The sequence below is a fragment of the Lynx rufus genome, unplaced genomic scaffold (assembly GCF_022079265.1).
Source record: "Lynx rufus isolate CCGP_SWC_20201006 ecotype Redwood Valley unplaced genomic scaffold, mLynRuf1.p SCAF_3, whole genome shotgun sequence".
In the NCBI taxonomy this organism is placed as follows: domain Eukaryota; kingdom Metazoa; phylum Chordata; class Mammalia; order Carnivora; family Felidae; genus Lynx; species Lynx rufus.
The window spans coordinates 147,106,834-147,121,194 of record NW_025814845.1 but is presented as its reverse complement, the minus strand read 5'-3'; the positions used below and the strand labels follow the sequence as shown (position 1 = coordinate 147,121,194).

The window sequence follows — 14,361 nt, the reverse complement described above, 5'->3', positions numbered from 1 at the left end:
CTAAAAGTTACCAATTCTGCACGATCTGGGGTTAAGCAAGGTGCCTGATGTGGTGACATCCACAGCCAGGGTCTGCCTGTCAATAATTTTGACTGCCACTGCAGGGACTGAGAAAGTACTTTCATACTTTTCACCATTGGAGATTCCCTTGATAGCATTTTGAACCAATTTCTGCCAAGAACAGGAGCCCCACTCAGCTATTGCAGCGGAAGTAAAGTAGGAAGCTATCATACCGAGTCACAATAGAGTATTTAGAAAACCATCATGGGTGAATTCTAGCCCTGAAAACATGGCAGCCTCAGATGGTAGCAATCGGACTGTGGCTATTCTCCTGTCACCTGACATCTAATGGCAGTTTCACTGTATTTAGGGTCCTTTTGTATCCTCCCCCAACCTCCAACCTGGCTTTGAATCCCCCCATAAGCCCCCTTGCCAAGGCTTTCAGATGGTTAACTTCAGGGATGTCTGACAAACATCTCTCCAGTTGGACCCACTTCTAATGCTTACTGGAAACTCCTTCACTTGTATCACTAAAGACCTCTTCTAATAGTTTTTAATTTTTTTTAATGTTTATTTATTTTTGAGATGGGGGAGACAGAGCGCGAGTGGAGGAGGGGCAGAGAGAGAGGGAGACACAGAATCCGAAACAGGCTCCAGGCTCTGAACTGTCAGCACAGAGCCCGATGCGGGGCTCCAACTCACGGACCGCGAGATCATGACCTGAGCCAAAGTTGGATGCTTAACCAACTGAACCACCCAGGCGCCCCTAATAGCTTTGAATATCCTTGAAATCTTGGTCAAAGCATTTGGAAGAATAACGACAGGACTTCATTATTTCTTCTCAAAAACTCTCCAGCAATTTCAGAGTAGGAAAAGGCCAACAGAAATTCTGGATACTTGGGGCACCTGGGTGGCTCAGTTGGATAAGCGTCCGACTTCGGCTCAGGTCATGATCTCACGGTTCATGAGTTCAAGCCCCGCATCGGGCTCTGTGCTGACAGCTCAAAGTCTGGAGCCTGCTTCACATTCTGTGTCTTCCTCTCTCTCTGTCCCTCCCCCACTCACACTCTGTCTCTCTCTCTCAATAAATAAACATTAAAAAAATTAAAAGAAAAGAAATTGTGGATACTTAATAAGTGGGCTTCATATTACAAAAGAAATCATTTATCTCTCCCTTTTTATCAGGTTAACGTCTTCTGAAATCCCCTTAACTTTTCCTGAGAGTTTATCTTTCTAGAGACTAGAACTGGAAGAAGCATTTTCTTGATGTTTATCACAGATTTATTGTAGTTGAAAGGGTAAGTGTTACAGAAGTGTTTTTTATATTTGGGAGCTTCTCTACTGCACGCTTTTACTGCTCATATTATTAATGAAAAGACAATATTGATTTTAATGCATCTTTTTTCTATTCTTAAGAGAGAGCCCAGTGGGGTAGGGGCAGAGAGGAGGCGGGGATGGGAGTGGGGGAGAGGATTTGAAGTGGGATCTGCACTTACAGTACCAAACCTCATGAACTCATGGGCTCAAACTCATGAACTGTGAGATCATGACCTGAGCTGAAGTCGGATGCTCGACTGACTGAGCCACCCAGGCGCCCCTGATTTTAACGCATTTTAAACACAATCTTAGAACGTAAGCAAAGCCTCAATCACAGACGTTTTTCTTGTCCTAAGAAAAGTATATAATAGTTTTAAACTTATAAAAATTTGAATGTGATCAAAGGGTACAGTATGAGGAGTAAATAATAAATAATAGTATGCCTTGGGAAATCTCTGGGGTAACTTTTGGAAAAACTTCACCATTTACCATTAATGGTCCTGAGAGTTTGTCAAACTAAGCTATGTATATTTTTTTTCTTTTTCTTGACATGCACAATTTTCATATTCACACTGAGAAAAAGAACGATTTACCTTTGTAGAGACCAATTGGTTATTAGCTATATTGGTTATATAATAATGGTTATGATAGACAATTCTTACCTCTATAGAACTTAAATTAATAGCAGGGTTATCAAAGATTATTTACTCTGGATGTATCATTTTGATTGAATTCCCCAAGTTTAAGTTATGGGAGCACCTACTCAGAAGCACCACCTTCCCTCATAAGTCCCAACAGGGGTGTAAACAGAGGCTTAAATACTCTTTTGTATTTTATATCATTTTCCAATAAAAGTAAAGTAAAATAGTCAATTTAAATGATTCTTAGGGGACAAAGAATAGAGAGAGCTGAAAATAAGAAGAGAACATCTAGGAGAATATCTACAAGGCAAATATGCGTTGTCAGTGACCTCTGCGTTTTCCTGATTCTCACATCTGCACACTTTCTCTCACGCTTAGCAAAGTTTGACAAGGGGGTGATCCATGTAATCAGTGCAGCTTGTAATTTTCTACAACTTGCAGGTCTGACTTTTCTCCAAGGTAGGGATATTGTTGCCACCTGTTTTCACCCATTTTATTAGAGATAATTGTCCTCATGGGTCCCCAGTTGACACGCCTGAAATGAGTCACCTGCCCTCTCTCCCTTGGCCCCTCCCTCAGCTGCTACTCACTCAAAAGGGTCGCTGGGATCTGCCCTCTGGAGCTCTGGAGGAATGGGGATTCTTTTGTAGTACATTTCCCAGTCGAAGGCGCCTCGCATGGCATCCCCAGCTTGTGCCTCATACCCAAAGTGATTGTGGTCAATGACATCGATCATGGGGCACACGATGGTTTTGTGGTTTAGTGCAATTTGGTCTGAAAAATGAAAGCACAAAATAGGAAATGACATGCCTGCCTAGGTCATCTATCATTTTTCAGCAAAGAGAAGCCTTACAGATCTTTCCTAATGCAGGGATGATGCTTGAAGCCCGGTTTCTGTCATCGTTAGAGCACTCTGTGAAATCTGTTTGAAGGCTAGACTTAACGTGATGGGACAGTGATTAGGTAAAATTAGTGTTGTTGTATTTTCCTTTAAGAAAGTTATGTCCCAGAGAGACTTGCAGAAGTCCATTTAGCTCTACCTCTGTCACATTTTTGCTCTGACCTGTCCCCAATCTGTCATTTTATAGTGCATCCAACATATGTAGAGTATAAACAGTACTTGTGTTCCTTCAAGCATACAGCTGAGCCTGCTGAGAAAATATTGTCCTTCTTTCTGGAGGCTTCAAAATGTAAATATTTAACTTCATGTTTTTTCTTGTTTGTTTTTTCATTTTTAGCATCTCGTCTTATAATGGCCACCACGGCTGTTCCCCCTGCCCCCCTTAAATGCTGACAAATCATACACAGAATTCTTCGCTCTCAGGCTTGCCAGAGATTTTGCCAAGTTCTATTTTGCTATTGTCCTTTGATACAGACTCTGTTTATCTAAGCTATACATGTTTATCTTTTCTCATTATATCCAAAAATATATTAGCTGGCCTGATAACTACTGTTTCTGTTCCTGCTACTATTAAATTCTTGAGCAACTACTAAGTGATTTATACTCTTGCTATTTCTAATCCTCCTGACAACCCTGTAAGGTGGCTGCCATTATCATTCTCGATTGACATATGAGGATACGAGCTCAGAGAAGTTAAATAACTTGTCAAAGGTCACCCATCTTTTGAGAGCAAAACCCAGGATGCAACCCCTGCTTGCCAGTCCAGTCCTAAAACCTGTGGTCTGTCCCACTTCTCCATGGTGCTTCTTATGTAGCAGAAAGGTACTATCTTTTTAGTTCCAGCTCCCTCCTTTTCCATATAGATATTGTTATTGTGAGACACTAACAGCATAGGGAATTGGCATTAACATACTTTGGCTCACCTAGAATAGCTAACTGTGGGGTACAGTTAACTACTGAAGGACACAGGTTTGAGTAGTGTGGCTCCACTTATAAACAGATATTTTTCAACACAGTACAGTGCTGTAAATGTACTTTCTTCTCCTTATGATTTTCTTATTGACATTTTATTCCCTAGCTTACTTTATTGTAAGAGTACTGTCTATAATACATATAACACATAAACTATGTGTCAGTTGACTGTTTATGTTATTGGTAAGGCTTCTGGTCAACAGTTAGCTACTGGTCGTTAAGTTTTTGGGGAGTCACAAGTTACACATGAATTTTCAGCTGCACAGGGTGTTGGCATCACTAACCCCTGTGTTGTTTGAGGGCCAACTGTATTTTCTTCTCAAGAATATGCACTCAATCAATATTTATTATAACAAACAAAATGTCTGACAGAACTTTTAAGTATGAACATCTGCTTTCTGGTTATGTGATGTGGCATGTGGAATAAAATACATTTAAATATCTTAAAAAACATATCTTTTAGAAATAATGGTTATTTCAGTATTATTATTTTGAGGACCCTAATAGGCAGGGTGGGACAACCACAGAATCTGGGGGAAGATCTCCCCTCCAGATCTACATCCTTCCTTCCTTCCTTCCTTCCTTCCTTCCTTCCTTCCTTCCTTCCTTCCTTCCTTCCTCTACACCCCCCCTTCCTATTCAACAACTATTTATTGAGTAGAAACCATTTACATGTCACTTTTCTAGGTTCTGGGAATATAACAGTGAATAACAACCACAAAAATCTCTGTCGTTAGGAATGGAGCAAAGGCAATCAATATACATACTAAATATCTAAATTAGATAGTATGTTTGAAGGTGATAAATGTGGTAGAAAGAAGATAAAACAGGCTAGGGTAATATGGAATGCTGGTATGTGGCAAGGTAAATAGCATGGCCCTAGGAGGCTCTCAGGAGCCTGGAGGTCAACTTAACATTATTCCTGCTAATTAGTAGAGAGACCCTCAGCACTATTTCAAGTCATTCTTCACCAAGCGCCCTGTAAGCATCCATCTTCACCTAGGTAAGTCTTGTAATGGGTTTTAATCTTTATCTAAATGGTGTTTCCCCATAGATGTCTTTGACAGAGGAGACCAACGTTGCTGTGTCCAACCTATTTCTTCTATCACCTCTGCAGGTATTTTAGTATTAAGGTCTCAGTGATTTTCTTCAATCAAATTCAGAATCAGGTTGATTTACAAGTTTCTTGACCAACAAGGAGTCCCAAGGTGACCCAAAGAGAATGAGTCTGTTAAATTAACTGTCAACTTTCCCTTCAAATTTCCTTTCAGCTCTTATCCAGCTGTTCTAGCTTAGGGTGAAAGCAGCATGACTAATTTTTCATCTAAGGCTTGTGCCTACATTTCAATTTCCAGGGATCAAACAAACAGACTCTTAATGGGAAATTGAAATTCAGGTATAATCCCAAAGTGAAAAATGAACCAAGAAACTGTGTGGCTCCGCCTGTTTTTTTCATTTTGGATGATGTGTCAAGACACTGATAGAGGAAAATAAAAAAAGATAGTGATCCTGAGCTTGAATCATTTCTTATCCATCAGGCCTACAGGAAATGAAATGCTTTAATGAGAAAAAGTGGGTTTCTCTCTACTTTCTCTCTCCTTTTTTTTTTCCTGTTAGATTCATATGAACAATCAGAGGCTTGATAATTGGCATTTAGGAATTGCTTTGGTTCATAAATAAATTAGGTCTTTTGCTGACTTCCTTGAGTATTCAGCACCATATAGGTCAAATTCAGTTTGCAGGAATCTCACTGCTGCTGCTGAAACTCTAAATTGCTATGTCCTTGGACAAGGTACTTTTAATTAAAAGCTCAGAGGAGTCTCTGGCCATAGGAGCACTGAAACATTCCTGTTGATCACCATGGCTGGGCAGTCATCTGTGTAGGTGTGTGTGGATCCGGTGATGTGGTGGGGTGTTAGTTGCTGGTCATTTCCTGTTTTAAATCCTACACACTTTCAATTGATTCCCCTCCCCCCTTCCACATTTTTTACTAATGGTGCTTTGCTGCTTCTAGCTGAAATCCTACACAGTAGTCAATAGCAAATCATTCTTTCTGAGGCAGCTATTGTAAAGCAGTTTTTACTGGCTTTAGCTCCAAGGCCAGGGATATATTTACAATAAAAGTTGATTTAGTGAAAAATCTGGAAGAATAGGAAGGACCACAGTAGGCGCCCACCAAGAACTTTTTAGAAACTCATTTTTTTTTTTTCAGGTTGGCAATTTATCCCTTATCTACTACTGGACTTTATATCTGACTTCGTTGTGAAATAAAAAACAAAATAGTCGGGCTCGAACTGAGCCCCATTCATAGCTTGAATGACTCTTAGTTCGTTCATGTTTCTAATAGTTCAAGTGCGATGTGACAGAGAGGCTTCTCTCCCTACTCTGAGCCATGTGGTGAGCATTTGAGATGTATCATCTGGATAGTAGTTCTGAGTGTTTGAGAAGGTCCTGTGTAAACTCGGGGGATTATATATTTAGGGCTCTAGGCCAGTGCCAGAAGTTTAAGTGAGAACTGGCATTATAAATCCTAGAAAATGTCAGGGCACTTACTCTTGAACTGTATTCTCGGGCGGAATAATTTTCTTTCCTCAGTTCTTAACAGTTCTATAATAATTGTTAAACTGTGTGTGTGCGTATGTGTGTGTGTTTATTTTAATCTTGCTGTAGTTGGAGGTAGTGTTTTTGAATACTTTTTCTTTCAGTGTTTACTCTGTGACAATAACTACACTAAAGCAGAACATCTAAACTAAACAAACCTCTAAACTTTTTTGAACCTTAAGTGAGATTGCAGTTGGTGTTATCTAAAATGTCCATTTTCATGCAGTTTTCTGGTTACTTCTTGGTCCTCAGCAGTGGTTAAAGTAGAATTCAAGGCTCTCACTGTAAAATATTGTAGAAGGGAACCCTAGACTTTGTTAATTGCAAGCTAAGTAGAAGCAAATCACACACTCCCTCTGAAGGAGGTCAATTCCCCAGGCCTTGCTGGTCCCCAGAAGGCCACTGTCAGTATGTGTACTCACTAAGGAGAGGGGGCAGCCAGTTCACATTGACCTCGCAGTGGGAGTCCAGGAACGTTAAGACTTCTCCTCTTGCCATAGATGCCCCCAAGAGTCGGGTCCGGATGAGCCCTTCCCTTTTCTTCGTGCGAACGATCCTTACTTTGGAGAATCGGGCCATATATTCTTCTAATTTATCCTTCAAGTGTTCTAGAAAGGAAGCAGAGGATGCAAAGAAAGAACACAAAACATTAAGTGCAACAGAATTACTCATGGGTGTTTATGCATTAAGCGTATGTGAATGGTGAATCCAAGCTTACATCCATTTTTCTTCTCTCTTCATCTCAAGGGGAGATATTAATAAGATTTTATGCCTAGAGGTTTTTCTACTTTATATTTTCCATAAAGGTTCATAAACTGCAAATACTGCTCTTTGTTTGAACACCGTAGAAGACACTGACGCACCAGAGCTGTGCCATATGATTACTGTTGGCCAGCTGCCACCATGCTTAATCATGGCCAGCACTGTCCAAGATGGGCATTGGCCCTCTGGTTCCTGCTGTGTAAAGTCAGATGAGGATTCCAGCATATGGGCTCTTTTCAACAAGAGGGCTCTTTCCAGCAAAGCCACGCCTAGTTTCTGTGTTTTGAAAATAATGAATGTAAAACCACAAGAAAAAAATTATATCCTTCAAATCAATAAGAACCAAACAGATTTTTTTCCTCCCACTGGGTAATAGCCAACTAGTTAGGAACTTCAGCATCTGGCTTCTGATTTGAAGTGTAAAACTGATTGACTTGCTGTTAAAATTAGATGTGAAGAGGGGAAGGCAGATAGATACTCCATAATCATTTTGAACTGAGCTATTGAAGGTTAGAAAACAAAAAAATTTTTAAATGTGTCTTTGCCTAATTGAAAACAAACTCTGGGAACAAAATCGAATCAGGTAGCTTATTTACAGAGAAAAAACCCCATCTCTTACTGTCTGTGATAAAATGCATCAATATCTTCGATCTTTAATGCCAAATAAGTGTGTTTGGTATTTTTCTGTGGAATATGTACTCATATAATTTATATCTTGTGCTTTTCACTCTCTCATATCTACAACATTAGGAGGGCTTCACTGGAGTTTCTAACAGGTACCGTCTAATGTTCATAGACACAGAATCTTAGTATGCAGTGTGTTCTATAGTTCCACTTTCTTTTTTTTTTAATCTTTTTTTAACGTTTATTTATTTTTGAGACAGAGAGAGACAAAGCATGAACGGGGGAGGGGCAGAGAGAGAGGGAGACACAGAATCTGAAACAGGCTCCGGGGTCTGAGCCATCAGCCCAGAGCCCCACGCGGGGCTCGAACTCACGGACCGTGAGATCGTGACCTGAGCCGAAGTCGGACGCTTAACCGACTGAGCCACCCAGGCGCCCCTATAGTTTCACTTTCAAACTTTCTCCGCGTGTGTGCAATCAAAGGCAATATTATTAAGTCTCCTCCTATGATCTGTAGCAATAGGAATTCATATAAGGATTTATGATTCCCTTCCCTGTGATTCAATTTAACAGATGTCAGAATTACTCATATTGGAGTTTCTCCATACCTAAGAGTTTATTCTTATTTCTTCTTAATGTAGCATTTAAAAAAAAATCTCAATTTCCTTTTTTTCAACTGCCCCATAACTATGTTTTACAAACGGATCAAGTAAAAAAATACTTAGCTTTCTAATTTTTCTTATTCAAGAATACTGGTGGGGTCTTTCCCAAGATTGTTTTAGCACAAAATGGGTTCCCCCTCTATTTTGTTCTTCCTGTAATGAACAGACTACAGAAAGCAAAGATTACAGATTTGGAGTCAGAATGGACCTAAGTGGGAGGTCTGTACCGGTGAAACATATGAACAGGTCATGTAAATTCTCTTAGTGTAAATTTCTTCACCCATAAAATACATGGAATTGGGGGATTTTTTCCTCTTAGAGTGTGGTGAAGGGTCAGGCTTTTGGTTAGACACCGGACAGTGCTCATTCAACAAACATCCCCTAAGTCAGTAATGGGAGACCTCATAAGTCCCATGCACTTAAGAAGAGAAACAGTATTTTTAGCTGGGGAAATGCCTTTGAATGCTAAGCCTGAAAAATGAAAAATAGAGAATTTTTATTTATTGGTGAGATTTTGATAATTCATCATCTTTTATTTATTGAAAATTTATTTTTTTTAAATGTTTTTATTTATTTTTGCGACAGAGAGAGACAGAGCATGAGCAGGGGAGGGTCAGAGAGAGAGGGAGACACCGAATCCGAAGCAGGCTCCGGGCTCTGAGGTGTCAGCACAGAGCCCGATGCAAGGCTCGAACTCACAGACTGTGAGATCGTGACCTGAGCCAAAGTCGGATGCCCAACCAACTGAGCCACCCAGGTGCCCCTATTTATTGAAAATTTAAAGAATGAGCGGTTTTGACCAGCAATAAGTGAACACATATAACTTCATAGCAGTATCGCAGTTTCTCAACCAAAAGGCTGGCTCTAAAGTGTCTCTGTCTCTTTAAGATGGGTGTGCTATGCAAAAGCCATAGCTTCTGCCCTTCCTCTCTTTACTGACTCCTCTCCTGCTCTCCTCTGTGCAAGCTGCAAAGAAAGATTCCAATGGACTATACAATACGACCCTGCCTGTGAATAAGACTGGAGCTTACTATTACTATTTTCCTGTTAGGAAAACAAAGTAGAGACCGGCCACCCAGTCATGCAATCAAAGGCAATGAGTAAGTGGAAAGTGATCAATACTAGAGCTCTGTACATGCCAGTCTTGAAAGACTTGCACTCGGTCAGGGTTTCCCCTGTAATAAACGTTTAAGAAGACGCCATATGCAAGGTACCTGGGTGGCTCAGTCAGTTAAGTGTTTGACTCTTGATCTCGGCTCAGGTTATGATCTCATGGTTCGTGAGATCGAGTCCCATGTCAGGCTCTGCACTGGGATTCTCTCTCTCTGCCCCTCTCTATTTGGCACTCTATCTCTCTCAAAATAAATAAATGAACATTAAAAAAAGGACGATGTCATATTCTCATTACTGTAACTTATTCAGGCACTGAAATCCTTCTGTATCTCCAATGTACAAACAAGTGTCATTCTGTAAGTTTATTGGTAAATCGGTCGTTTGGACCACAGAAACATACTCTCTCACGGAAACAGTGTCACAACAGCCACTGGTGATGGAAAATAGATTGTGAACATTTGTGAAACCCACCAAAACAGTGTTTGTTTGTTTGTTTGTTTAAGCTTCACTGTTCTTTTGTCAAGTGCTGCTGCCAGTACGATCTCCCTCTTGGCAGTCTGGGGTGCAGTTATTTCTTCCCTCCCTGACCCTAATGGGAACTCTTGGGGGAGAGGGGGATTAATTCTCTGTAGCTCATAAGAGGAAATGGCTCTAGGAGACAGTCAATTCCCAGGTGGTCTAACTCCAGAACCAAAGGGTTGTTGACTATCTGGGAGTGGTTGTCCCGATTTCGGGTTTAGATTTCCAAACTTTTCAGTTTATACAAAATTCTCTGAAACTCAGGTGGAGACTATCTCTACATGTTTCCTTTCCCTCGATGCACATTATCTGATTCTGTGTGTTTTTCTTTGATCAAAGCCCATTTTAACATACTAAAAGAATTGTATGGTATAAATTCACTAAGCACAAAAGGTTTGACCCCAAATGGAGTCCCCTAATTACTCAAATCAATTCTTTTAGTTTGAACTTTTCAGTAATCATCAGGTTGCTTTGCCTTGGAATAATGATCTGGTTGACTGCCCTTGTGAAGGGTCCCTTCTCTTTTAGTTGTAATTTCTAATTACCCATAACTCACAATGAAGACAGGTATCATCAGTCTAATTAGTAAATTAGACTGTCATGCAATGGAGTTATTGGGGATGGTACAGATGGCTTTAAATTAAAAACATTTTCTATTTCTTTTGTATGAGCAATTTTTAGATTCATTTCTAAAATATTATTAAAATGATTTTCAACATGATTTTATATGATTTTAATTCAAGCACAGTATCTTTGAAGATCTCCTTTGAACCTCTTTACTTTTATTTAACGACAAGAGCATTTATGGTATTTTTATAAAACAGGCAGATTTCTTTAGCAACAATGAGGCATTTGTAGAACCTTTAACATTTTTTTGTCCATGGCTATAAGGTTACTAGTTAAAATCTACTGGCTGGTATCACAATGACCTGGACAAGTGAACACAAACAATATCAAATACACCAGTTTTGTCAGGGTTATTGTATTAGTGTGGGGCAATAAGGAATGAAAAGTTGTACTCGGGTGAAATTTTGGTGCCTTGCTACTGTGAATATTGAATTTAGCAGTTTTCCAAATGTATTTTCCTCTTTTTCTAGATATTTCACATATGTTTCATAAACTTACCTGGAGAATATATCATTCACTTGGATATTTAGTGTTAGAGGTAGCAACTAAACACTAAAAAATAACCTTCAATGATTAGCACAGTCAAAAATCGAGTACATGAGTTAGACTTGTTGCTGCCTGGCCACATGCCTTTGGGTGAGTCACTCTACCCTATTTAACCTCATTTTCCTCAGCTATAAGGTGAAGGAAATGTGCCCAGTTGATCTTAAATATTCCTTCTGGGTCTATGATTCAATGATTTCCCCTGTGAAGTTTTACTTGTAGAGTAGATCTAACCCTGTTGAGTACCCAGTTTTTGTTGTTTTTTTTTTCCTCAAAAGCTTCCTGATGGTTGATATTTTGGTGTTTCTTTGGGCTGTGTGTCATTTTTGAAAGCAAGAGTCAAATCAAAATAAAGCTAACACATATCAAAGATTTAGTCAAAAAGTGAACTCCACGGTATTTTCTTTGGTCAATACAGCATCTGTCTAATCTCCTGCAGTTCACTGTCTACAAGACTGTTACTGGTGTCAAAATAATGACTTTGAAGCACTGTAAGTTCATCAAAGATTTTAGTCTATTCAGTAAGTTATGCTTATTATGTCAGAAAAATATGGTAACAGAGTTGAGACAGCTTTCTAGTCTACCTCTGAGGAATTGTTCCCAAGGGGACAGTCCAGTGACTATTAGCATTATAGTGTGTGGTCAGTGTGTCCCAAGCGGAAGACCCACCAAAGGCCAAGCAAACAACTGCCCTGTCTCAGCAGCTCACTGAAGCACAGCTACTTGTCCAGCTCCTTCCATATCCTTTGAATTCCCTAATTTACATCCCAAGGGGGGAGAAAGAGAGGCAAGAAGACACTATTTATCTGGCAATAAGGATTTCTATATTTAATTACATACCCATGGAGATGAAATGCCTTTGATGTGTATACTTTTTTGTTGGCATAATAATAGAGCATGACTTTAAGATCATATAGAATATGGGGGGTACCTGGGTGGCTCAGTCGGTTAAACGTCTGACTTTGGCTCAGGTCATGATCTCACTATTCATGAGTTTGAGCCCTGCATCGGGCCCTGTGCTGACAGCTCAGAGCCTGGAGGCTGCTTCAGATTCTGTGTCTCCTTCTCTCTTGGCCCCTCCCTTGCTCACACTCTGTCTCTCTCTCTCTCTCAAAAATAAACATAAAAAAATTAAAAAAATCAAAAAAATCATATAGAATATGGGAATATGTCCTAGTTGTTATGAGTTCTGAAATGTAATAGAATATAAATACACAATAGCATAAATATCTTCCTTTTCCTCATAACAAAATATACTGACTACAACTCTCAGTATTCTGGATAGTTTGAGGTTACATCAGAGTGACAGGGAGTACTTCACAATTAGGGAATATAAGATATTCTTCTATTTTTTTTAATCCACTTGGCATATGTCATGCACATATTTTAACCCAAAGTAACAATGTTCAGAATAACATAGCAGGGCCTCTAGAGACTCTTTATACTGTGTTTACACGAGAGAAATACAGGCATATCTCAGAGATTTTGGAGTTTGGGTTCCAAACCACCCCACAAAAAAGCAAAATCACAGTAAAGCAAATCAAATAATTTTTTTGTTTGTTTCCCAGTGCATATAAAAATGTTATTTATACTACCCTGTAGCCTATTTAGTATGCAATAGAATTATGTCTAAAAACAATGTATATACATTAACTGAAAGATACTTTAGTGCTAAAAAGTGCTAACCCTTAGTGAGTCGTTATTTTTTTGCTGGTGCAAGGTCTTGCCTTGATGCTGATGGCTGCTGACTGATCAGAGTGGTGGTTGCTGAAGGCTGGGGTGGTTGTGGCAATTTCTTTATTGTAAGACAACAGTGAAGTTTGCTGCATCAATTGATTCTTCTTTTCACAACCCATTTCACTGTACTGTGTGATACTGTTGGATAGTATTTTATCCACAGTAGAACTTCATTCAAAATTGGAGTCAGTCCTCTCAAACCCTGCTGCTGCTTTAGCAACTAAGTTTACATAATATTCTAAATGCTTTGTTGCCATTTCAACAATCTTCCCAGCGTCTTCACCAGTAGCAGATTCCATCTCAACCACTTTCTTTGCTCATCCATAGAAAAACTCCTATCTGTTCAAGTTTGATCATGAGATTGCAGCAATTCAGTCCCATCTTCAGCCTCCACGTCTAATTCTAGTTCTCTTGTTATTTTCACCACATGTGCAGCTACTTCCTCCACTTAAATCACGAACTCCTCGAAGTCATCCGTGAGAGTTGGAAACTTCTTCCAAACTCTTGTTCATGTTGATATTTTGAACTCTTCCCATGAATCACAAATGTTCTTCATGGCATCTAGAAAGGTGAATCCTTTCCAGCAAGCTTTCAGTTTACTTTGGCCAAATCCATCAGAGGAATCACTGTCTATGACAACAATAGCCTTACAAAATCTATTTCTTAAGTAATAAGGCTCGAAAATCAAAATTGCTCCTTGATCTATGGGCTGCAGAATGGATATTGTGTTAGCAGGTATGAGAACAACATCAATCTCGTTGTCCATCTCCATTGGAGCTCTTGGGTGACCAGGCACACTGTCAACGAGCAGTCATATTTTGGAAGAAATCTTTCTTTCTGAGCAGTAGGTCTCAACAGTGGGCTTAAAATATTTAGTAAACCATGTTGAAGGAAATGCACTATCATCCAGGCTTTGTTGTTCCACTTATAGAGCAAAGGCAGAACAGATTTCATGTAATTCTTGAAAGCCTTAGGATTTTCAGAATGGTCAGTGAGCACCGGCTTCAGCTTAAAGTCTTCAGCTGCATTAGCCCCTAACAACAGAGTCAGTCTGTCCTTTGAAGCTTTAAAGCCAGGCACTGACTTCTCTCTAGTTATGAAAATCTTAGATGGCATCTTCTTCCTGTAGAAGGCTATTTCATCTGCGCTAAAAATCTGTTGTTCAGTGTGGCCACCTTCATTAACGATCTGAGCGAGATCTTCTGGACAACTGGCTGCAACTTCTACATCAGCACTGGCTGCTTCACCTTGTACTTTTCTGTTAGTGGAGATGGCATCTTGCCTTAACCTCATAAGCCAACTTCTGCTAGCTTCCAACTTTACCTCTGCAGCTCCCTCACCT

The 14,361-nt window shown here is 39.7% G+C and overlaps 1 protein-coding gene across 1 annotated transcript in view; it reads right to left on the bottom strand.

Moving 5' to 3' along the window:
• Positions 1-14,361, bottom strand: part of GALNTL6 (polypeptide N-acetylgalactosaminyltransferase like 6) — a 1,217,468-nt gene that overhangs the window by 220,032 nt on the left and 983,075 nt on the right. Inside the window, exons 5-6 of the mRNA XM_047092006.1 lie at positions 6,855-7,040; positions 2,549-2,732 (exon numbers count right to left, since the gene is read on the bottom strand). Of these exons, the coding sequence (XP_046947962.1) occupies positions 2,549-2,732; positions 6,855-7,040 (370 nt within the window). The remainder of the gene's footprint in view (positions 1-2,548; positions 2,733-6,854; positions 7,041-14,361) is intronic.